The 21,854-nt window shown below is 44.1% G+C and overlaps 3 protein-coding genes and 1 long non-coding RNA gene across 6 annotated transcripts in view; 3 read left to right on the top strand and 1 right to left on the bottom strand.

Annotated features, from left to right (window-relative positions):
* The window catches only part of fgd (faciogenital dysplasia), a 33,495-nt gene extending 30,547 nt beyond the window's left edge, over positions 1 to 2,948 (top strand). For both annotated transcript variants that reach the window (XM_057039813.1, XM_057039814.1), the window contains exons 17-18: positions 835 to 975; positions 1,545 to 2,948. In XM_057039813.1, coding sequence (XP_056895793.1) covers positions 835 to 975; positions 1,545 to 1,790 — 387 coding nt within the window. In that variant the 3' untranslated portion in view covers positions 1,791 to 2,948. The remainder of the gene's footprint in view (positions 1 to 834; positions 976 to 1,544) is intronic.
* A 4,897-nt stretch (positions 2,949 to 7,845) lies between these two features.
* Positions 7,846 to 11,180, top strand: LOC130530066 (uncharacterized). The gene is made up of 5 exons (XM_057040937.1): positions 7,846 to 8,133; positions 9,133 to 9,327; positions 9,925 to 10,072; positions 10,181 to 10,348; positions 10,423 to 11,180. The coding sequence occupies exons 1-5, from the start codon at positions 8,052 to 8,054 to the stop codon at positions 10,724 to 10,726; spliced, it is 897 nt and encodes a 298-aa protein (XP_056896917.1). The 5' UTR covers positions 7,846 to 8,051; the 3' UTR covers positions 10,727 to 11,180.
* Positions 11,181 to 11,333: 153 nt separating this feature from the next.
* LOC130530075 (caspase recruitment domain-containing protein 19-like) lies at positions 11,334 to 15,970 on the top strand. Of its 2 annotated transcripts, none has more exons than XM_057040954.1 (7): positions 11,334 to 11,518; positions 12,214 to 12,359; positions 12,445 to 12,601; positions 12,804 to 12,866; positions 13,747 to 13,812; positions 13,937 to 15,494; positions 15,543 to 15,970. In XM_057040954.1, exons 2-6 carry the CDS (start codon positions 12,243 to 12,245, stop codon positions 14,041 to 14,043), a joined length of 510 nt encoding a protein of 169 aa, XP_056896934.1. In that variant the 5' UTR covers positions 11,334 to 11,518; positions 12,214 to 12,242; the 3' UTR covers positions 14,044 to 15,494; positions 15,543 to 15,970. The 2 variants fall into 2 exon arrangements, with proteins under 2 accessions (XP_056896934.1, XP_056896933.1); XM_057040953.1 differs by having other exon boundaries at positions 11,334 to 11,538.
* Positions 15,971 to 16,129: 159 nt separating this feature from the next.
* LOC130530087 (uncharacterized) lies at positions 16,130 to 21,446 on the bottom strand. Its single transcript, XR_008951734.1, has 2 exons — positions 17,378 to 21,446; positions 16,130 to 16,618 (listed from the first exon to the last, which is right to left on the bottom strand). It is a non-coding gene; the product is annotated as an uncharacterized LOC130530087 (long non-coding RNA).
* Positions 21,447 to 21,854: the final 408 nt, after the last annotated feature.

Below are 21,854 nucleotides of genomic sequence, written 5' to 3'. Positions count from 1 at the left end.
GCTATCATTTTAAGGTATATTAAACTCTACAACACGCTTGCAACAAATATTTTCCCTCTCTATATAAAAATGTTAGAGATTATGAGCAACTGCACGAGAGTAAATGTAGTTCACATTTGATAATTAGTTTGGATAATATACATGTAACCTTCTTCTGTGCTGTGGTACATATTTTTTACTTTAATCTTTAACTAAAAAAATTACGTGTTTTAGAACAACGCGACACAAGAGAGTGAAATTGAGAATACACAGGATGCAGACATGCATACGGGTTAGCACCGACACACTCTGACATATGGACTAATCTATCATTGAAAGCTAATATGATAATCAGGTCTGAACTTTTGGAGGACCGGTGTAAGCTGACTAAACTGTCTGCGAACTTCAAGTGTCTCTCTCCCGTCTGAGACGATCATTACGACTGCGCAGTACAGCCCCTCTCACGATGCAGCATCCAGTATATTTGAACCGTCTTGTGATTCTGATGGATTTACTCAAATTACTCAAGAGACGAGTCGCCACAGGGGGGCGCTGCAGGCCGCCCATGGGGGTTGGACAAAGTACAGGAGCGTGTCTGACACCTGTCCACGTGCAAATCTGTCCCTGTCCTACATTGTCATTACGTAATGTTCCGCTAAGCTCTGCCCTGTCAGCTTGTAATCAAATCTCCAGATTAACACACTGGTGAATTTTTAACGACCAGCTAATATAAATAATCTCAACGAAAAATATCAATGCGGCGCTGGAAAATTGGATTAGGGTGTATTTGTCTGGAGGAAATTAGGATTGAACCAGATGTATGTTGGCTGACTTCTTCTACTTCTCTCATTTTAGAGGCAAATGTCTCTGACGGCAGAGAACTGCCTCCTCTGTGGCCAACTTCACATTCAGGAGAAAGGAAAGACCTGGACCAGGATGTGGGCTGCTGTGACCAGGACAGAGCCGCTGGTGCTGTACCTGCAGAGCAGTGGACAGGTGAAACTACTCCTGATCTAATGCTGGAATGCTGCAGAGTGCCTTTACACAACAGCTGTCTTTAAGTACACTCAAAAGGTCCTTCACTTGACCCGTTCCACCAGTATGATCACCCTCACTCCGACCTTTGCGCCACGTTCAGATTGGCACAAATCTCCGAAATTGTGGCTCTAGGAGAGCTAGCCGCAGACGCACATCTTAGCCGCTGTGTATCCACCACTGCCTCGGCTCAAAAGCTCTTTCCGGAGGCTGATCCTCTTGTCTTTCCCAGCGAACAGCACAGACGGGAAGTTGGCCTGTTAAAAACCCAGCCTGGTTTTATTTCCAAGCCTAATATCCCATTCCAGCTGCAGAAAGCTTCCATTTCAAAGATTAGGATTAATGGGAGCTGGATGAGCGTTCCCTGATTTTACACAGACAAATAAAGGAGGGGGGGTGGGATAGAAACATTCCTAACTTATCCTCTGCTGCGTGGATGTGTTTTAATATGAGATCAGTCAATTTTACTTGCATTAGAGTGGGATGCATTTGTTAAAAACATTCTTTCTGCTGTGTTTTGATTGGGTCAGGATTCCAAAGGGGCGCGGGTGGTACCCCTGCCGGGGTTCGAGGTGAGCGTGATCCCGCCGTCGTCGGGTGAGAAGCCAGAGGGCAAACACGGGCTGCGTCTCAGTCACGCCCAGCAGACTTTGCTCCTAAGTGCCCAGGATGCCGAACATCAGTCCAAGTGGTTGGACCTCCTGTCCAGAGCCTCGCGGGGGGAGACATCCTCAGACGTGCCGGCGAGCCAGACTGAACACAGGAAGAGCCAGTAGTGGCCAGGTTTAGAGCCACGGGACTGTCCCCTCCTCACTCTCCTGTGTAAAGAGCACACATTACTTGAATTCACTTTACCTTGGCACTTTTATGTTCTCCCCTCTGAACTGTTCAGTCCTTCCTCATACGACGTCGATCCTCATGGCTACTTAACGTCTCCCTCCTTCGGGCCACACAACGATTAGGGTGGTTCATTTCTTTGCGTTTTAACAGCCGGAGATGTCTAAAACTTTTATTTGTAATATAGCTGAAGAAGGTTCCTGTATTATGTTTGTGTTTTTTTAAAGGTGAAGTTTCTCTTACAGTATAAAACTGTGTTGTGAAGCATTAAATTGTACGTGCCCATGTGTGTGCATGCGTGCGTGTGTGTGTGTGTGTGTGTGTGTGTGTGTGTGTGTGTGTGAAAGCCCTCTTTTGTTTGTATATATTGAATCTTAGCATCCTCCTCACTCCAGCTGGGAACAGAGTGGCAGTTTGGTGCGTGTTGTACATTATGTATAGTGCGATGTATGAAAAAAAAACATTTAACTTAAAAAGATGTGAATGATTGTGGCTGGCCACCTGATGCTCCCACTGTTGCCCCCCCCCCTTCCCATCAGTACTGACCCTCTCCGGACACTCGTATTCTCTGCTATAAAGATAAGAACTGTCAATGCCTGTGGACTGAGAGCTCTAATCTGAGTGGCCCATCACGTTTCCCCTCTCTCAGCGCGATGGCAGCGCACAGCAAGTCCAGGATCACGTGGCTTCAGCTCCGACCCGCCGCCGCAGAATCACCCCCTACGCAGTCTAAATAAATCCTCTATCGCAGCTGTTTGCCCGCTTTTCTCCCTTTGGTGATGTGATGGAAACCAAGTACTGTACCGTAAACATGGTTACTCTGCCCACCAAGCGCGCTCCGACAAGCACCAGCCTTTAACACAAACATAGCAAAAAAAAAAATAAAAAGTCTATAAAAAAGTGTCTGTGCATGTGAACTTGCTCATATTTATGTACTGTGCTATGAAATCTTGGCCCCCCTCCTCCCTATTTTTACGCTCCAGAATTCATTCTTGTCGTACTGTAAGTGAGCAGAGTCAGCATTGAGTGTTTAAAAGATGGATTGTCCGAAGTGGAAAAGCAATCATGCATATCAATAAACGAGCTGTTGTGATCCATTCGATGCATCTTTGTCCAAACTTCTGTTTTCCACTCTGCAGGAGTAGTTTCTCCACTTTATTTATTAAGATGGCGCAGATGGCGATGTGAGAGGATCGGGGGAGAATAGTTTTGCCTGTGTGGTTGCTGCTTTGGCACGTTATGGTGTTGTCACTTTTTTCATATTTGCTAACAAGTTTGAACATTATAGGATGGTTTGATCTGCTGGTTTATACAATGCAACAACGCCATAGGCTAGAATAAGACTTTTAAATAAACTACAGTGAAAGATGATAAAAAATTAAAATTTGCAGGCCAAACAGAAAGAGAATTCCCAAATGTCCATGTTTATTCACACTGGTGTATAATAAATGTCACTTTTCATTCTTTTAATTGCATAATAATGACGTAAAATGTGTCTGTGTAGACACATTGTGTGAATCTGTGTGAATCTGTGGAAGCTGCAGGTTTGACGGCCTTCATCCTTGGTCAGGTCTCATCGCCTGCTGTGCTGCTTGGATGTAGCCAGCTGGAACTGTGAGAAGAGCACTGGAACCAGCATCTCAGCATGAAGGATGGAACACTGGCGGCACTGCCGGAGGTCTCCTCATTACTGCTGTCACAGTCTGATCTGGGAGACACGCTGTGTGTGGAGCTTTGGAAAAGAAAAGAGCAAACTTGGGAAGAAAGGTAAAAATGATCAGAGAAATGGTTTGGGTGGTCAAATAATGATGATTTCAGTGTGTCTGTGTACGTGTGTGTGAGTGGGAAAGAAGGCCAGGTAAGGTAAGGTAAGGTCTAGGCCTTGTTTTCATCAACTTTTCCCTGTGTTTTTTCTCTGTTTTACAGTCATTACACTTGTTTTTCCATCATTTTTTGGCAAACATAAAATCAACCATGGACAGAGAAGATGCCAACTGAGGGAGGGTTCAGAGATAGAGACATCTGCAGTCTACTGCTTATCTAAAGCACCAGAAGAGGGCGGGCAAACTTTCACTGAATTTACCTCCAAGTCTGTCTTGATGTGGCTAATGTTGCACCATTTTCCCCCCAATGAAGCAGAGGTGCGTAACAATAGCTTGTGTTTATCTTGTAACAGGAAGCCTTCCTTCTTCCTTTTCTCTCGCATGCACAGGTGCCGCTCCGTTGTGCTTTCAATTCTGAGTCCTGCAGAGTTGTGTCAAGGCTTCAGTAAATGGCTATATTTATCAAAGCCACTGACCATCAGCCTTGCCCTTCGGTTGATGTGAGAGACTAAACCAAGAGCAGTTCTGTCAAAGAAGACCTGCAGAAATCTCTGGCTTTGAGTCTAGTCTGTTTTCAATGGACATCCTTTATAAGCCTCTTAGATACTTCATTGTGTTGTGTCGATCAGCCTCACAGTCGATCATTTTTAATTAAATTGAAATCCATTGTACCACCTCTCTCCTCGTCTGTATTGAGACGCAATCTGGAGTCGTGCTGTAATCGTCCTCAGCGTGATCCTGCACCTCTGACGCATCTTACATAGGAGCCACAATACGCTGTTACAGTAATTAAGCCCCTGCTCATCATTCTGCTCATCAAACCCCTCGTACAAGGTCGTCTGCAAGCGGATGCATCCGAATGATGAGCTTCGTCCTTCCTCATCTCACTTGTGCAACATGATTCCTTAGCTGTTGTTTTTTTAGACCTGGAGTGCACATATCGTCAGTGACATCAGTTATGAACAACAGTTTAATGAGTTCCCAGCGCAGTTTATTTATTTCTTGGCACGCAGCATCGTTATGTTGTGAGCGCACAGCTTTCCATCAGCGTTGCTGTAATCAAACTAAAGAGTTTTGTCTCTGCACTCAGGCTCATTCTTTGACACAATTCCAGCACCTGATAGCATCTCGTTCCAGTGTTGTCCCTTCGTTTTGACATGTAATTAATTAAGAATGAATAGAGGTCGAAATCAAATTAGCTGCAATTCCAATGCAACACCTGAAAGACAATCCCTTCTTTCCAGCAGCCGCTAAGGGACTGGGAGGAGCTCCAAAACCTGGAGTCAGCTGCTGCGAAACTGCTTTTTTTCAACTAAAAGACATTAGGTTATCTCCCTGATTCTTAATTACTAGTTAAATTTGATCCTGTTTGCTGTAACAATCCCAGAACCGACACAAAACCAAATTTGGTAGAGCCAGTTTTGTGCTGAAGCTAACGCAAAAAGCTGCCGCCGCCACTGCAGCTGCTGATGTTCTCCCCTCCGACACAGCTTCCGACATGATTCAGATGGGCTGATGCACATTTGCATCTATGCAGAGACCAACCTTACCCACTTCCTCTTTCTTGCAGAGAAACGGTTTCCTCGTGCCCGTTCTGTGTTTGGGCCCACAGCAACTTTATCAAACAGGGCCGTGGCTGTCAGGATGTGACATCTAGCCTGCTTTCTGCTCAACACAGAGAAGTTCTGGATGGAGGGTTGTGTCACCACAGACAAAACAGAATAATTCAACTATTTTCAGCCATCATTTTTAGAAGGAGGGAATGAGACAGACGCTCCAAAGACGTGGCGTGACATTTAATCAAATCATCTGGAGGTGCATGATTGAGGCTCAGTAGATTATACAACACTGCAACATGAAACGCTACATCAGGCAGTGATTGCAACGTATTCACTGGCTGAAATGGTTCCGATTGCACAAAAAGACGGATCATCCTATCAGAGGTGAAGTGCTTATTGGAACTAATTGAGATTCTTCTCACGATCTGAAGTCTGGTTGACAGAATGCCATGAGCTCTTTCAGTGGAGTTCTATCGCCAACAGCTCTCCGAATGACCTCAAATCTAAAACATTTTGCCCATGTTAATATTTGATGCCATATCCCACATGCTCAATTATTCTGGCACACTGAACACATGAAGTTATAAAACGGTAGAGAATCTATAACACGGATCATCTAAAACGTCATGAACAAGCTGAATGGAGGTTTAAATAATGACAAGAGGGCACCTGATATCATCTCATGCATGCTGAGAGCAACAAATGGTGATTTGGAGTAACTCATAAATCAATGAGTCGTTCGGCGGCAGCGTAGGAAGCACACCATAAATGAACCATCGAGCTTGATGAGGAACATTAACATTAAAATTCACATTAACATTACCTGCAGGCTCTGTTAAGTGTAGAACTGCTACACTATTTTGAGTTCTCCACCCGTCCTGCTCAGTGTTCCACTCACAAACCTCTTTGAATCTTGTCTGTCATTATTGAAAATTCCCAATCCCAACCAGCCTCAGTCAAACAAGGTGCACCCCAAGGCCCTGTGCTTGGACTCCCTCCTCTTCAGCCTCTTCATGCTGCAAAACGTGGCCCCAGGACACTGCTGCTAGACTTCCTGACCCTTCAAAGCCCTGAGTCAATGTCTGTGTTCCTCAGTATCTCTCTGACCTCCTTCAACCAAACACCCAATCCCATCCCATCCCAGATCCTTCAGTCCTCTAACACTGGCCTGCTCTTGATCCGCACATTTGGAGACAGAGCTCGGAGTGTCTCCGCCCTCTGGAGGGATTGACCCTCAAAAGTCCACACCGCCTCTACTTCAGACATTCTTAAGGATGTTTCAAGCACCGACTGTTTTCCTACAACCTTCCCTGACTTTCATCCTCGGCTCACAGTTGCTCCTCTTAACTGTCAGCTCATCTCCGTGTGAATTAAGCTGTTAAACTGTTATTACTATTGTTATTGTCTGTAATGTTCTGTGACTTAACACATAACCTCACTACCTATATTTGCCATGTATTTGTACATATATAAAATATAGAAATGCGCTATTGAAGCTTCTATTAACCCCCGTTTCTGATTGGAAGTCATCTCAAATCTCTTCTGAGGCTTGTTACAGTTGCTGCAGTAACAAACCAAGGACAAACCAGTGAGGACACCTTCACCGTCCTCTGCTCACACCTCCAGCCATATGTGGCCTGGTTTGAGCAGCAGTTTTGTTAGCACCACTGGCACTATGATGAGCCGCCCCTCCTGTTTTATTTAATTACTTGCATGATGGAGTGTCATCCCCCCCCAGCAGAGTCGCTGTGTCAGGGGCATCCCGGACACATGAGGCCGGACACTCTCATGCGGTTCGTTGATTTAGTGATGACAGCACTTTCTTTAGATCATCTTTACATTTGTTCTTTACTGGCTGCTTCAGGACTCATTATACTGAGTAACAACCGGTACCAGCGGAGCCTGCGACGCGCCATCTGTTGCTGTAGCAACCTCCAAATTAGATGAGACATTTTAGGCTACGTTCTCTGAATGTATCTCCCCTATTCTCCAAGTCTGAAGGCAACAAAACTCATTAAATACAGGAGACCCACTCCACTCTTTCAGCAGGGGATTACTTTGAAAAAAGTAAACTGCTTTGAGTTTCTCCCGGTTTCTCCTCCAAAGCTACATATACTGGTATTTTGATGGCAGTAGCTGTTTTTAATGCCCATCATTTTCTACTACTTGCTAATTAATCTGTGAAGCATTGAGACAGAGTTTCATACAGGTATCTTCATGATTCACAGTCTTCAACAGCCCTCAATACGTGCAGGAAAAAGTCGATTTCCTCACTCCAGTTTACCTCGTTGTTTCTAATTCCGTTTCTAATTTTTGTAACTGTAACTTCGGGTAGTGGTGCATGGTTATAAACTTCACCATCTTATAGCAGCTGTTCTATCTGGATCTCTGTGTCTTTAATTTCGGGCTCCTGGAGTTGAGCCCGTTGATTTCGAGGTATTCCTTAAAGAGATTTACGTCGCATGGTCACACAGAGCATCCGCTGATTGCAGACGTGCTGACCTGGCATGATCCAGAGTGGTTTCACTCTGGGGTCTGAACACTTCGTCTCCCCCCCCTAGGGCTCTCTCTCTCTCATCCGTCTGCTGATTACGCGATTACGTGCCCGAAGCCGCCAGCCACGCAGAGCTGTCCCAGCCGACTCGATCATGCTGTGAATGCGTTGCTCGTGGACTGAAGCTCCCCCTTCATTTAGGAGAACCTCGCACGACTTCCTGAGCTCTGTAGTCTGTGCACCAACGCCCGAGGAGTAGCGTAGCGCAGTTTTTACGCACAAACAGGAGCGCGTCCGGGGCTACGCGTCCGTCCGTCCATCAGGATGCCGGCAACTGCTTCTATGACAGATGTGTCCAGGACCGATTTCACAAGGAGAAATGACAGCTTCGACCAGATGAAGTCAGGTGAAGAACATTAGAGGAAAAGCTGATTTCCTATACACTTAGTTGCGAATATTTTGCTTTACTATTCGGATTTATTTAGAGTTATTCTGAACTCAAATGTCTGTGGTTTGAATTGATATTTTTACCAGAAAGCAGACCGTTTATTGACGAGCGTGAATTTCCGCTTGTGGAAGCGCTGCACTTGTTTCGGCGACGTGTTCCCGACAGTTGCTCTGTAGGATTAATTTGATAATTGCAACGATTCTTTTTTCTTTTTTTAACATTGCATCCCTAAAGATTATCAGACAAAGGCCGGGAATTATTACGCAAGCAGACAGAATCATTCTATCAATAACAACGTTAGAGAAAACGATTTAACAGGAAGTGAAAGCCTCAAGCTCACAAAAGTTTCGCCCATTATAAGTTGATGATGTCGATGGACCTTTATGTTGACTCTGGGTATAGGGAGGCTGTGTAGAAACATAAAGACAAAAGGGGAAAAGAAACTCCAACGAAGTTCTCATTTGCAGGCATTTGACCTTGACAGTGTTTAAACGGGAACATCTACGTTGCGCGCTTGATGTTCCGTTATTTGAGCTTCATTTCATGTCCAGAGACGTCCGGATATCTCAGATCTTCTCATATTAAACCGGTGTTGGATAACTAGAAGTTGAACATGCAGGATCTAACTTAGCTGACCATCCCATTCTCCCACTTCTTCTGGACTAATGTCACTCATTTTCATCCCAGCACTGAATTGATATTTTTATGCTCCTGGCCTGACAGACCAGGTCTCTTGCCTCCTCCAGATGGCTTGTGTCTCCAACAGCCTCGCGGGTTTTTCCCCCCACCTTTTATCACATTTCCTGTTTCGATTCTCTTAGTAAGTGATGCGGCACCATGTTCCACTGCTGTTTTCTCGCACAGGGGTTGAGCTCAGACGTAGCTAAGGAGCATCTCTCTGTCATTAGTTCATCTTGAGTGTGCACAGGTCTCATGCCCTCTCATTTTTTCTACTAGGGGTCTCTCAGGCTCAGTGCTCCCCAGTGCCGCTGCCAGCTCTTGGCACCCAGAGGATCATCCAGGGCAACGGCACCACTGTGGGCACCATCATTTCCCTGCAGTGCCCGGCCAAACACAGACTGGTGGGGAGTGAAATGATGTGTGTCATGGACAACAACAGCACTTACTGGACGGGGGAGACGTACTGTAAACGTAAGCAGAAACAGAAAGCCATTACTGAGAGAACGGCGCCCGTGTGCCCGTGCATTGTGGATCTAATTGTTTGTAAGTGAAATGTGCTTGTGTGCAAATGAAATGCTTCTGAGGTTTTCTGCTGAGCTGCAGTGGCTGCAAATCCGCAAACTGTCTGTCAGTTTATTATTCTCAAGTGATGGAATATATATTGGACATTATGCGAAAGGCACCGCGTCCAGGGGCAATGCTACGTGAAGACTTTAGAGGGTTTACTTGACTGCACTAATATTTGAGGTTCAAAATTACGTGAGAAAGTCGCGCATAGCTTGAGGGAAAGACTTGCTTTGGAACAGCGATGCAGGTTGAGGAGTGGGAGCATGGGTAGTCGTGCTTTTGATGCGCACAGGGGAGAAATGGAAGCGAAGCTTTTCTTTTTCAGAATTAGTCATCAAAGTGAGGAGGGATTTGTACACTCAGAAGTGGAAAAACTTCTCCATCAAAACAAGCTGATGCGTTTATTTTTGATGTTGTACGATGATGAATGTCTGAACCTGTCAGGGCGTTATCTGATAATAACATCCATAAATCAGTCGACCGCCTTTTCTCGCGCTCCAGCTCTCTCTCGTTACGAGGACTTCGGGTTCCGCGTGGCCGTTCTGGCCTCCATCGTGAGCTCAGCCATCATCCTCCTCATGTCCATGGCCTTTGTCACCTGCTGCCTGCTGGACTGCATCCGAGAAGATGAGAAGAAAAAAGAGGAGAGGTGAGTGGGAAGTAAACACTGGTCCAAGAAGTCCACAAAACACAAATCAATCATACTGCTGGCATAGATGCTCGGCTGTTTTCAAAAGAAATGTGCTTTAATATTAAGGGAGCCTGACATGTGGCAGTACGAGGAGCGGGCTCAGAATCCAGAGAGCAGCAGGTCTCATTACCATCACAAAGGCAGGAACAATAACAACAACAACAGCCAAGATAATGTGTTCACACTGTGGGACCCCCCTCACCCAGCAACCTGTGACAGCGAGCAAGTCTGCAGGTGAGTTTTTAACATGGCGCATTCCTGTTCAAGCAAAGAATTTGGTGATGAGCTGCTGTCTTTCCCCTGAACAGATGCCACCCTCTGTATGATTGCAGCCCCGCGGGCACATATCGCCCAGCTACCCCAGCTCTCCGGGGCCACGAATCTGCTCAGCCGCTGCTAACGCAAAGCCCAGAACGTTCACAAATCTGTTGCCCGCCGCCTCAATATTTCGGACCGCCTCAATATTTCGGACCTCCTCGGCCAAACGCAGGTCTGGACCACCTCGGCTCAGTGTGGCAGCTCGGACAGCAGCAATGCTGCCCGACCCACAGGTGCGAGATGGTGAATACAAACCCTGTCAAAGAATTTCCTATACGGATTATAAGAGTGTGAGGACAGTCCAATAAAACCTGTTTACAGACTGGAGGTGTGCAAGACCTCGTAAAAAGGGAAGTATGTGAAGTGACAAGTAAAATGTCTTGCTTTTGTTCTGTATTAATGTCTGCAAAGCAGGCCGATGGGTCGGGACGTGCCTTCTGCGCACTGTAATATAACACTGCCCTCTGTCGGAGAATCCAGGCAATTGCCTTCAGGACGCCGGCCTTGAGTTCGTCGTGGTGCTTTTACGGCCAGAATTGATCTGTTCAGAAATAAGCCAATATTAAGTTATTTTAATTTATAATGAGTTATTTTATCATAAAGACATTAGACTGGTGGCACTGATTAGCCTCAGAATGACAGAAAGTTCAGTTTACTGGAAAAGTGACTGGAAATCAAATGAGGAAATGTAAATACATTACAAAGAATGTAATTAAATTAAAGAGTGTTGCTGATAATGAGTGTGCAACGACTGTGTGGGATCATTTTATGTCATCTTTTGTCTTTAATCATGTATTGATCACAATAGAAAGATGATTATTTTGTAGACTGTCAGAAAAAGGAAATCGTGACTAGTGACCCGGAGCAGACGTTACGTGAATGGACGAAGTGTGAAAGCCTCTGTAGTATTTGCTGGAGAAAGCTTTAGCAGATGCACCGTTAATCCGCCGGTCAGCTCTGTCTGCACGCTGCTGACCTGAGGTCAGTCATGTGGTTGCGAGCGGCGCAGCGCGCTGATGTAACCGGACAGGCTTCCACTCCGAGGGGGTCAGGACGGTTTCTGGCATGCTGCTGGTGGAAAAGACGGTCAGTTCAACTGATGACAGGTTTGTGAAGAAGCGGTAAGGTACTCTGAAATGATTTAAGATTGTAATTTAACCACATCGCTGGGTGCGCGCTGCTTTACGCGTGGACGCGCCGCCTCTTATATAAACAGTTATTTTATTGTATTGTAATTAAAATGCATATTGGCTTCACATCCGTGGCATTTGGGTGTTGATAATCTGTATACAACATCTACAAACGACTCTCTTGATATTCTGCATGTTGCTTAATAAACCTGTTAAAGTTTTCATTCTGCTTAAAGATTGACGTAAATGTTCTTTCTGTTTGCCAAATTAAGATTTAAATTTGGTCCAAGTTCCGCTTAAAACCATTTTGAATAGCGTGAATGCCCCCGCGTTGAACATTTTAGTAGCTAAAAGCAGCCATGACTGCACATATGTGAGATGAATGGAAGAAAATCGCCATGGAAAAGTATTTTTACTTAGCCAAAAATGGGTTTTTCAAACGCTGTCAGTCTACAGTTGAAAGTTGAACGTTCCTGGAGCGGCACTGCATCTGAATAGATGAGTAAACCTCTTAGTTGTGTATTTTTAGAACAAGACCTGATTACCAAAGATGTGTGCTGTAATTGCTCAGGGTCACAGGAAACTTTTAGGTTGAGGAGGGTGGAATTAAAGTGTGCCAAAACTTTTTCTCTTGCTCTTCTTTGGCTGTAGACTTTGACAGTCACCATGAATGCCTGCGGATGGACGCCCAGTTCCTGTGCTCAGATGAGAGGATGGATACTGAGCTGGTCGACAAGTTGGTGCTGCAGCTGAACAGGACCTACCCACAGATACTCAGTGACAAAGAAGCTCACAGGGTCACTACGATTAGTATCTGAGACTGTTGAGTACAATAAATGGGCCGAGCTGAAGCGGTTCCATCAGTCGTGTTTGCTCTTGTAGTTCAGGAACTTGAGCGTTGCCACCAACGTGCGTCTGGGAGAGCTGCTGAAACATCTCTGTGGGAAGGGTGAGGAGGCATGTGAAGAATTCTACAGAGGACTTCACCTTCAGGCCGAGGATGTCTACACTAGCCTGCCAACAAGGGTCTTACAAAGAGGTAAAAACAGGCCCCAGCACTCTTTTCTAATCATTGAAAACACTCTGAACCACAGTTGGTTCAGAATCATACCAACTTTTGGGAATTAGCAAATAAATAGCAGCATTTTATTCATTCAGTCATGGCTACAGGTGAAACACATCACAATGGTGTTAAATACTTGTGGTTTGTATCCTTAAATTAATTTAACTGTCCTTTTTAGAGACGGAAGCTTCACAGTGGATTTGCAATGTGGAAATTTACCCAGAGCGGCTGAATGACAGAGGTACGTCCTATCAACAGGTTATAAACCCTCCTCAGCAGAGCATCACAGGCTGCTTTTATTGCTTTATTAGTGGCACTCATTTTCAATCCAGGTGCATAAAAGATTTACTGGGCAGGACGTTGCAGCCAGTTTCATTCAACAGTGACTCTGCTAAGATAACTTTAGCTGTATTTGGGAATGCTTTCAATCCTTGCACTAGTTGGGAATGAAAATGATCATTTTCTCTGTTCTGCATTCATAAATATAACTAACATTTAAAAGCAAAATGTAAAACTACCATACCTTGCGTTTTAAAATACAGCAAAAAGAAAACTTTAATGTTGCGGCTTTTGCACGGTCATTGCTTCCCAGCTAAGCCTGTAGCGCTCTTTGCCTGCTGAACCCTATAACCCCCAGAATCACAATGTGGGGCCCACCTCTCTTCTCCATCGTCTCACCATTTAGCAGCCTGTTGAATGCGGCTTTGTGGGTCAGCTCAGCTCACGTGCAAACACCCCTTTCAAACCCATTTCCTCTGCCCTGCATTCCTTTGAACAGTTGATGGGGGAGACATCCAGGGGGTCAAAGGTGTGCCACCAGAATATGGGTCATCCGTGATGTTGTGACACAGTAGCTTTTCATTTATATGCTAGCTGGCTTTTTACACTCGAATCTTTTACTTTTATTTAGCTTCTAATGCAGATCTGTTTTATTTAATAGTTTCAGCAGAATTTATTTACTTATTTGAAAATGCTTAACAGCCTTTTGCTAATAAATAACATGAATGCAGATAGTTTAAACAGCTTTTCCACACTAAAATTGACAAACTTGTTTAATAATGTTGCATTACTTACTAATCTAAAACAAATCATTCACGAGGACATTTTCTTTTGCTTTTTAGGGCCGTTTTTCTTCCTGAGCTGTTTCACTTTTATAGTTGCCGTAGTAATACTCTACTATTACAATGGTGAGTACCACAGCCTGATGCTGTTCTCAGTCCTGTCTGTCAGTTTCTCCACTCTACTTGTGTTTTCCATCTCTGAGCCACTTTCCCCCACAAAGCTTCACATGTGTGTTCTTTCTGCCCACAGAGAGGGAGACACTGATGTGCTCCGGTCCATTTCTTCACTGTTCTGCAGCCGCACTTAGCAAAGATGTGCTCATTTTGTATGCTGACTTCAGAAAGAAGAAAAAATGAGGCACTTATGGGAAACTGTGGAAATAAGGCACAGGTCCTTTGGAAAAAAAAAAGAAGCAATGACCAAAAATGTCCTCTTTGCTGTGCCTCACTTCCATATGTCTGAACAGTAACACACTTTTCATTCCAATAGAAGCAGACAGTGATTCTAAATGATTGATCATTCATTCATTTATTCATTGTCTTTTAAAAAGGCTCATACTTCAACATGGCTTATTTTGCAAACATTTTTCCAGTAAACAGTATTTGGTTTTTAACATATTTTTTTAATTTAAATTTTGATTCAAAACATATGTTTAGCGTTTATTCCTACTAACCATAATGGCTCTATGCTAAAATATTGCTGTTATGAGTTAGATTTGTGTCCACTTATCGCAACAATAGAACCACTAGGGGGCGCCTCCACTTCATGTCGTTAATCACATTTGAATACATTGTGAGTGCTTTAACAATTATATGAAAGCAAGTATCAATTGATAATGACAAATACAGCGCATCGATTGAACAAATGAGTCTCGTTCAGTTAAGTGCTACTTTAAATGCTTTCGTCAACAGACTTATTTGCAGATTGAGTGCATCTCATGTCGTGCACCACTGAAGCCCTATCAAACATGAGCTGTGATGATCAATAGGGGGGAAATCACTATAGCAGAAATGGTTTGTGGTTCTGCATCACAGTGCACCATGATTATCTTTCTTCCTCTTATCTGCAAAGAGACAGAAGGTGTTAAAAGAGAGTTGTTGCGGGGGGCTAATTGTCTGGTGTCAGTAATGGCGTCTATATTCAAGTGCTATTAAAAGCATCACTTCACACAACCAGACACTGGGCCCGGCCTCCATACATTTATATGCTTCATCAGTCTGCAGACCTGAGGGGAGATGTATGTGTTAGGAATCTGTCTGAGCTTATCTGGCAGTTTCCACGGTTACCAGAAAAAGTTGTGGTGGAGACAGTGACGCAAGTTTGTCATCTTAAAGGTGATTTGTGAGACTGGTGCAAAATAAATTACAGATATACTGTATGTGCACTAGGCTTTATACCTACACTGGAGCCAAGCCTGAATGATCTGAAATTAGTTTTTCAATGTCACTGTCAGAACACAGTCTAATTAGGACTTCACTGCTAACGAGTGGTTGTGCCGGGGTCTGTCCTGCTGTGGTGTCACCAGCTGCAAGTCCAGAGAGCCACAGAGACTGCGCAGCTTGGCTCGTAGCACGGAGCCGTGGCACAACCAAACATTGTCGTAATTGAATGTTAGGTCTGTAAATGGGAACAGATGGCTCGGTGAGGTCGTTAAACAAGCAGAGGCGGATCGGTGTGCCGTGGCACATCCTGTGGAAGAAGGACAACGCGGGTGCTAATAAAAAGTAGGCCCTCCTCGGCAGTAAAGAGTAGAGCCGGAGATTTGGCCTTGACCGTGTTCCTGGGGGAAGGGGGGGGGGCAGGTGAGGTCACGAGCAGTTGACCCTTGTCGGTTCGGGAGGGGGGGGCAGGTGAGGTCACGAGCAGTTGACCCTTGTCGGTTCCACTTTCCATTTATGGAAGCAAATGTGTTGTTTACTTGGCTGATCCGGTCACGGCGAGACCCCCCCATTTAGCCCTAGAAAACACGATGTTCCGGTAAACAAACAAAATAGTTTCGCCATGGAAATTTCTCTGAGAGACGAGAGAGGTCAGTGTGTCTGTAGGTCAGGTAGGGGGATTCTAAAGGGCAGAAGAGGAGATGACCCAAAACATGCTGACCACGGGGATGTCTATTGAAGCACAATGCACACTAAGGCAGGAGAGAAAATGCCAGTTTTGTATGGAGAGATCAGAGAAGAGAAAGCCAGTCAACATCACTAGCTCCTGTGGTTTGATTTGTGGTTTTAAAGACTGTGCCGAGATGTTGACAGCTGCTATTGCTATTAAAAAACTATATTGGTGGTCAAGCCTTCGATGGTGTTTGCTCACATCATTTAGATTCCAGTGGAGTGGGGGCAACTGGTGGAATAAAACACAACAATAGACAAATGCACTCAGCGAAGGTCTCATCAAAGTTCCACAGCATTACTCTGGGATTCGAGCCAAAGCCTTACAAACAACCACAATTTATTACATGTTTATTATTGGGTTCAGGGAGTTCACTGAGTTCACAGAGGGTAGAGAAGCGTAACATAGTGAAAACTTTGAAGAGGGAAATAAAACAACAGATGTGACTATTTTTGTCATTACTGGACTTGTTAATTTTATTAACTCAAGTGTGTTCATTGGCCCTCAATCATGGCTCCAAAAATAACATTTAATTTTGTCTGATCATCCAGAAATTTAGCCGTTGCTTCTGTTTGTAACATGTTCCAAACATCTGTATATAATTTCTGTTTGAGAGAATTTATTTTTTGCTTCTTAACATGTGCAAACTTATAAATCAAATATAATTTAGTCAAGAGAAAGTAATTTACCTCCCATGAGTTGTGACCAAAATAATATCAGAAAGCACTCATATATTTTTGTTCTATAAAATTCTAAAGAGGTGTTGTCCAAACTGTGGCACGTGTACACACTCGTGGTCCTTAAGATGATGGCTGAGACGACCTTTGAAAACTGTCCAGAAAGAGAAGAATCAGAACACACAGAGGTCATAAATACTCAGATTAGGCATGTTCAAACAGCTGAGGCCTGCCAAATGACTGAAGAATAATTACAGATATAATTTAGACTGAACACAGAGCTTCGCTAACATCCAGATCAGGCAGTCAGTGATGGAGCTTTGTGCATTTCGTTTTGTCTAGAATTAAACACAGAAATAAACAGAACAAAAATAAAACAGTGAAGTGAACAAGGGAAGCTGTATTCACTTCTCATTTACAGTCATTTAAATGTCTGAACTATTTATAAAGTGGAAGAAAAGGGTCTTTTTCAAGTAAATACATCAACGTGAGTGAGCTGAGGTTAAAGGTCACTGCAGATCTCTATATACCCGTGTACGTACTCATATAGCTACCAAAGGTTAAACGCTGTAAAGACCCCCCTGGCTGGCTGTGTGTACTGAGGAGTGGGAGGGGTGTATTGGGGTTGTGGGGTTGATGGTATGTAGGCCACTCACATCATGCATCACTGGCTCCATTAGTCAGAGTTGATTCCAATGAGGCGGGGGTCAGAGCGGCGAAAGAAAATGAAGAAATGAAAAGAGCGATGAGAATGAAACGGGTTTGATTTTCTGGCAGAGACAATTGGTGGGGGGGGGGGGGGTTGTGGGGGGGCAAAATGGTGTTCCAGCATGCTCCCTGAACTCCCATCGGTTCCCTCAAACTCACATGTCTTAGGCCAGTCTAAACGTATTCTGTCTCTGACCTTTGATTTCACAATAATACCTTTGTTTTTCTGCCACGTCACCTGTCTCCACACCCGTTGGCTGCAAGAAAAGTGAGATAATTAAAAGCAAAGCCAACGCTGCTGCTCTGCACACAGCACAGAAATTAAATAACCTCCCTTGTTGGATTCCCAGAAGAACCAAAACCTCATGAATAATGACCCGCTGGAGGATTAGGCCTCGTCACCGTGGTTACAGTCCAACAGAGGATGGTTTGTCATGATCCAACAGGCCAGTCATAGCTTAATGTCTGAAGGATGAAACATAAAAGTTGTCAGAGAGCAGAAATGTCCAAAGGCCTTCAGCTGTTTTCTTCATGTGCATAGCACTTGCAATGCATGATGGGATTTATAAAAAAAGAAGCATGACCAGAGAGAACAGAATTTTGGTTGAGGATGCCCCTGATAATAAAGAGTGCTGCTGCTTCCACACAGAATGTGTCAACATGACCAGCAGCAACGTGAGCGTCCTGTGCACCGCTGGTGACGACCTTCTGATCTCTCTGAACAAATGAGCAAAAGGGGCCATTACAGACGGGCGTCCTCAACAAGCAGAGCAGGGGAATAAAAGAGGGGGATGCGGAGCAATTAAATGTCAACATAAGCACATTAGTCGCAGCATTTTCTCACCGTCACTTCGTCTGTTTCTCTAAATATGTAAAATAGTTACAATTAACCAGCGACATAAGGATGGAGGCTCATGCTCTTTTCTCTGTCCTGGGGGGCGGATGTCTCAGTCAGATCCTGTCAAACAAGCGGCTTGACTTACTGCAACTGGAAGCTATGGAATTTCATTAATTCAACTCTGAGACATTTTTTTTCTTGGAAGTAAAATGTATTCTGTTAGAATTTCCATTATTTCACTGTGTGAGGAGGGAGGAGTGTGTGTGTGTGTGTGTGTGTGTGTGTGTGTGTGTGTGTGTGTGTGTGTGTGTGTGTGTGTATCTTACGTCATGGAAGCTTTCAGGAAAACTTTAGGTAAAATTCTATAATGCATCGATTTTTGTGTGGGCTGTGGTTATATAACACACACACATACACACACACATAGCCAGACCTAGCATGTGTGCATGCATGCAAGTGTTTGTTTGTTTGTGTGTGTGTGTGTGTGTGTGTGTGTGTGTGTGTGTGTGTGTGTGTGTGTGTGTGTGTGAGTGCCATTCCAGTGGACTCTGCACAGAGGCAAACATGTCGGGTCAAGCGGATGTTAAAACAGTCTGCCAGTAAATAAATACAATCTACCCCGATATAAAAATCAGAATGGGAATGTTTTGCTCCGACTCTTCACGCACTTTTAAACCCAAGACAAAGAATTCTTGCCTTTCTGTCCCTGCACACTCCTGCAGACACAAGAAACTTCACTTTCCAGGGATTAACCAAACCACTGAACTGGTTCTTACCTCTGTCCTGGCCAGAATTGGCAAAAATGAGATTGATTGCATGTTTTGAACGGGAAAAGTACTCCTGCGTCTGGCGTCTCACCTCATAATTTAAGGGTTTTTCTTAATTTGGCAAAGGGATGTGTGAACACTGCTGAGATTTCCAACATTTGCAAAAGCGAATTCCTCCGTATCTGTTTCACTCAGGACCGTGGCGGCATGTGGCTGTACCCACAACAAGGAATCAAAACACGCTTTTCCGCATTTTAGAGGAACGAAATGGCTTTACCACTCGGACGGTGACTTGTGCCAAATGCCACAAAAGTGTGCACGCTGCTGATGTGTCACAGTCAGCTATTCTGCTCTCACACAGTCACACAGCCTTTTCAAAGACAAGCCTTTTATCCATAAGTCAATAGACCGCCGTGACATAATGCTTGCTGTGAGGTTACTGGGTAAAAACATGTAGTCAGACTGCAAGTGATGGACTTCTGAAATAAAAGCTTTTCGGTAAGTCGGCTGCCCCTTGCTTACTATTGTTTTCAGTGCTTTGTCAACTGTTTCCTCTGAATTTCAAACACATGGAAGAGAGAGTGACTGAAGACGATTGACAGGAGGGAATAAAAAGGGGTAGAAAAGCCGTTTGAATCAGAAAATCACTTAATATATAAAAACAGAATATTTGCCTTCCTTTATATTCACATATTTTCTTTAGTATCTTCAATATGTTTTTCAGAATTATTTAAATTGGGATTTGAGCATTTGCCGTGCCTAAAAATGGCTTCCTCTTGTGTGAATAAAGTTAATTCCTATCATAAAGTAAATACCTTTTAGTTGAATCATGTCATTTCAATGCAGACTTTGAAAGGGATATGGCCTCTAAATGCCAAAGCCTGAACCCAAAACTGTAATCCTAAATGAAATTTAAAGCATTAATAGTCTGGTATTAGCTAAGAGTGCTACCAAGCTAAAGACATGAACTCATTCAACTTGCTTTCCTTTATCTTTGTTACACCACTGAAAGGCATAAAAAATGCATACCTTGAAACAAAACCAGTCAAATAATAATATTTTGATTAATACATTATCACAACCCAGTACAAAAGATCCTGAGAGCCAGTCTGGAAGAGGTTCATGCAGGTAATTTCAGCTTTTCTGTGTGAAACAGCTCACTGTAGAAACAAATGTGACACAAATGAGTTGATACTCCCAGTCATGTGGGGATGAATCCTAAAGTTAGAGATAAAGCTAACAGAGAGAACAGCAGCCACTGCTCAGCTGTTCGTGCATCAGATAACAGCCAAACCTGTTGTGAAATGCAAAAACAAGGGATCATAAAGATCACATCCTTTCCTCTCTTTGCAGAAGCAAAACCCACACTCCAGAAGACCCCATATTCATTATTTAGTCTAACGAACTGCTGCTGTTGAGCAGCATCGCAAAGAACACTAATGACCTTGCATCCATAAAAGTGTGCTGGTGTGTTTCCTCACCTTTTGTCCCCCCCCCCACAAGTCAGCACTTCTTTCCCCTCCATCCATCATGAACCATCAGCGGCCTTCCTCTCTTCACTCACATCAAACTCTGGCCCTCCTCCAGATGAGGATCGACCCGGCGGCAAATCTAATTTCCGCGATTCTCAGTAGGGCTTTTAGTTTTACAGCCTTACACAGTGCAACGCAAACACGCTTCTATGGTGGTGAGGTCGTGAGTGAGAAAAATATCTTTGATCAAAGCGAAAAATCAAGGGAATCACATCTTAAAGACTCGTGGAAAGTCTGCACACACAGGCCCGTGCAGTTGGACGTTCACGCTGCAGAACAGCCACGGATTGATTGTAGTCAAACAGACTCCCAATGTGGGAAACACATTGTAAACGAGAGCAATTGCTTGTTTTATTGAGGTATTACATTCTGTACCAGTTGGCTCTGAAGTAACTTAATCTGTCAGGGTATATCTCGCTTCCTCCTCCATCCTCCTTCGAGCACAAATGCTCACATTTATCTGAAATCGGATTGTGCCAGTCTATATGGAGATGAGGTGGTGAAGGCCATTTCCACAGCGCGTAAAAATCTGAAGCTAATTGCTTTCAAATTAAGCATCAAATGGCAACTTCAATCACCACACAAAACACAATAAAAGCTACTTGTCCTGCAGCAAGTTGTGAGGATGACATTACGTAAAAATGAAAACTGCATGTGTGTGTGTGTATGTACTTTAGCCACTCAAGTGAAAACAAAGGAGCACAGTCATTATTTCTAAGGTCCCCAGGTTCTAATAATGCTTCATTCCTCGACAGATCCAGACTGTCACCCACTTAGCACACCTGCAGATGAACCTCAGATGTTTTTATACTGTGCTGTATATCTGCACCTCATTTAGATGACATAAACCACAGAAGGCTTTCAGAAATTACCGCAAAGATCAATAATAATGTAAGCCTGTATTGCACAAGTGTTGCATTGACCCCCCCCCCCCCCAAAAAAAAGAAAAGATGAGAACATCTTTATGCTTGTTGAAAATTTCTGTTGTTTTCAATAGCTGAGATTAAAATTGATTCACTTTGATCCTGGGTGTTACAAATCACACTTACAAATGCCAGTTCTATCGACCCCAACAGTATTTTTTCTTTAATCTCTTCTACTTATGAAAAGCTTTGCACAGCCTCCCCTCAGCCCTGCATCCCCTGCAGCCACGGATGCTATTCATCATGTTGCATTGCATATTCTGCTGCACCTCAGCTGAGACGCAAAGTTTCTTATTGCAGCGAAAGAGACGGGTTTTAGCACGCTGCGGACTATACAAAGAAACATCCCTTCGTGGCTTTACGTGCAGACAACTGCAAATAAGCAAAATACAACAGCGAGAATTCAACGCGCCGGTACAAACGAGATACACCTTATTTAACAACGATACTTTTGGTCGCATTTTTCCATCGCATTTGCCGTGTTTTATCGCGTGAGACACCCCGTGTGGGGCTGGAGCTGCCGGCCGGTGCAGCAGAATAAGCAGGCTCAGCCGCGGTGTCCCAGCGCGCCGTGTTATTGGACGGCCGCTCCGGTCGTTACCAGGGGCGTGGA

The sequence above is a fragment of the Takifugu flavidus genome, chromosome 8, assembly GCF_003711565.1.
Source record: "Takifugu flavidus isolate HTHZ2018 chromosome 8, ASM371156v2, whole genome shotgun sequence".
In the NCBI taxonomy this organism is placed as follows: domain Eukaryota; kingdom Metazoa; phylum Chordata; class Actinopteri; order Tetraodontiformes; family Tetraodontidae; genus Takifugu; species Takifugu flavidus.
This window is presented reverse-complemented; position numbering and strand designations above follow the sequence as displayed.

Excerpts from the sequence above, each read along its gene's own strand:
- LOC130530066 (XM_057040937.1), top strand. The coding sequence starts at position 8,052 with ATGCCGGCAACTGCTTCTATGACAGATGTGTCCAGGACCGATTTCACA. Across the intron at positions 10,073-10,180 it reads GAGAAGAAAAAAGAGGAGAG|GGAGCCTGACATGTGGCAGT; the intron begins GTGAGTGGGAAG and ends TTTAATATTAAG. Across the intron at positions 10,349-10,422 it reads GACAGCGAGCAAGTCTGCAG|ATGCCACCCTCTGTATGATT; the intron begins GTGAGTTTTTAA and ends TCCCCTGAACAG.
- LOC130530075 (XM_057040953.1), top strand. The coding sequence starts at position 11,421 with ATGTGGTTGCGAGCGGCGCAGCGCGCTGATGTAACCGGACAGGCTTCC. Across the intron at positions 11,539-12,213 it reads GTCAGTTCAACTGATGACAG|ACTTTGACAGTCACCATGAA; the intron begins GTTTGTGAAGAA and ends CTTTGGCTGTAG. Across the intron at positions 12,360-12,444 it reads GTGACAAAGAAGCTCACAGG|TTCAGGAACTTGAGCGTTGC; the intron begins GTCACTACGATT and ends TTGCTCTTGTAG.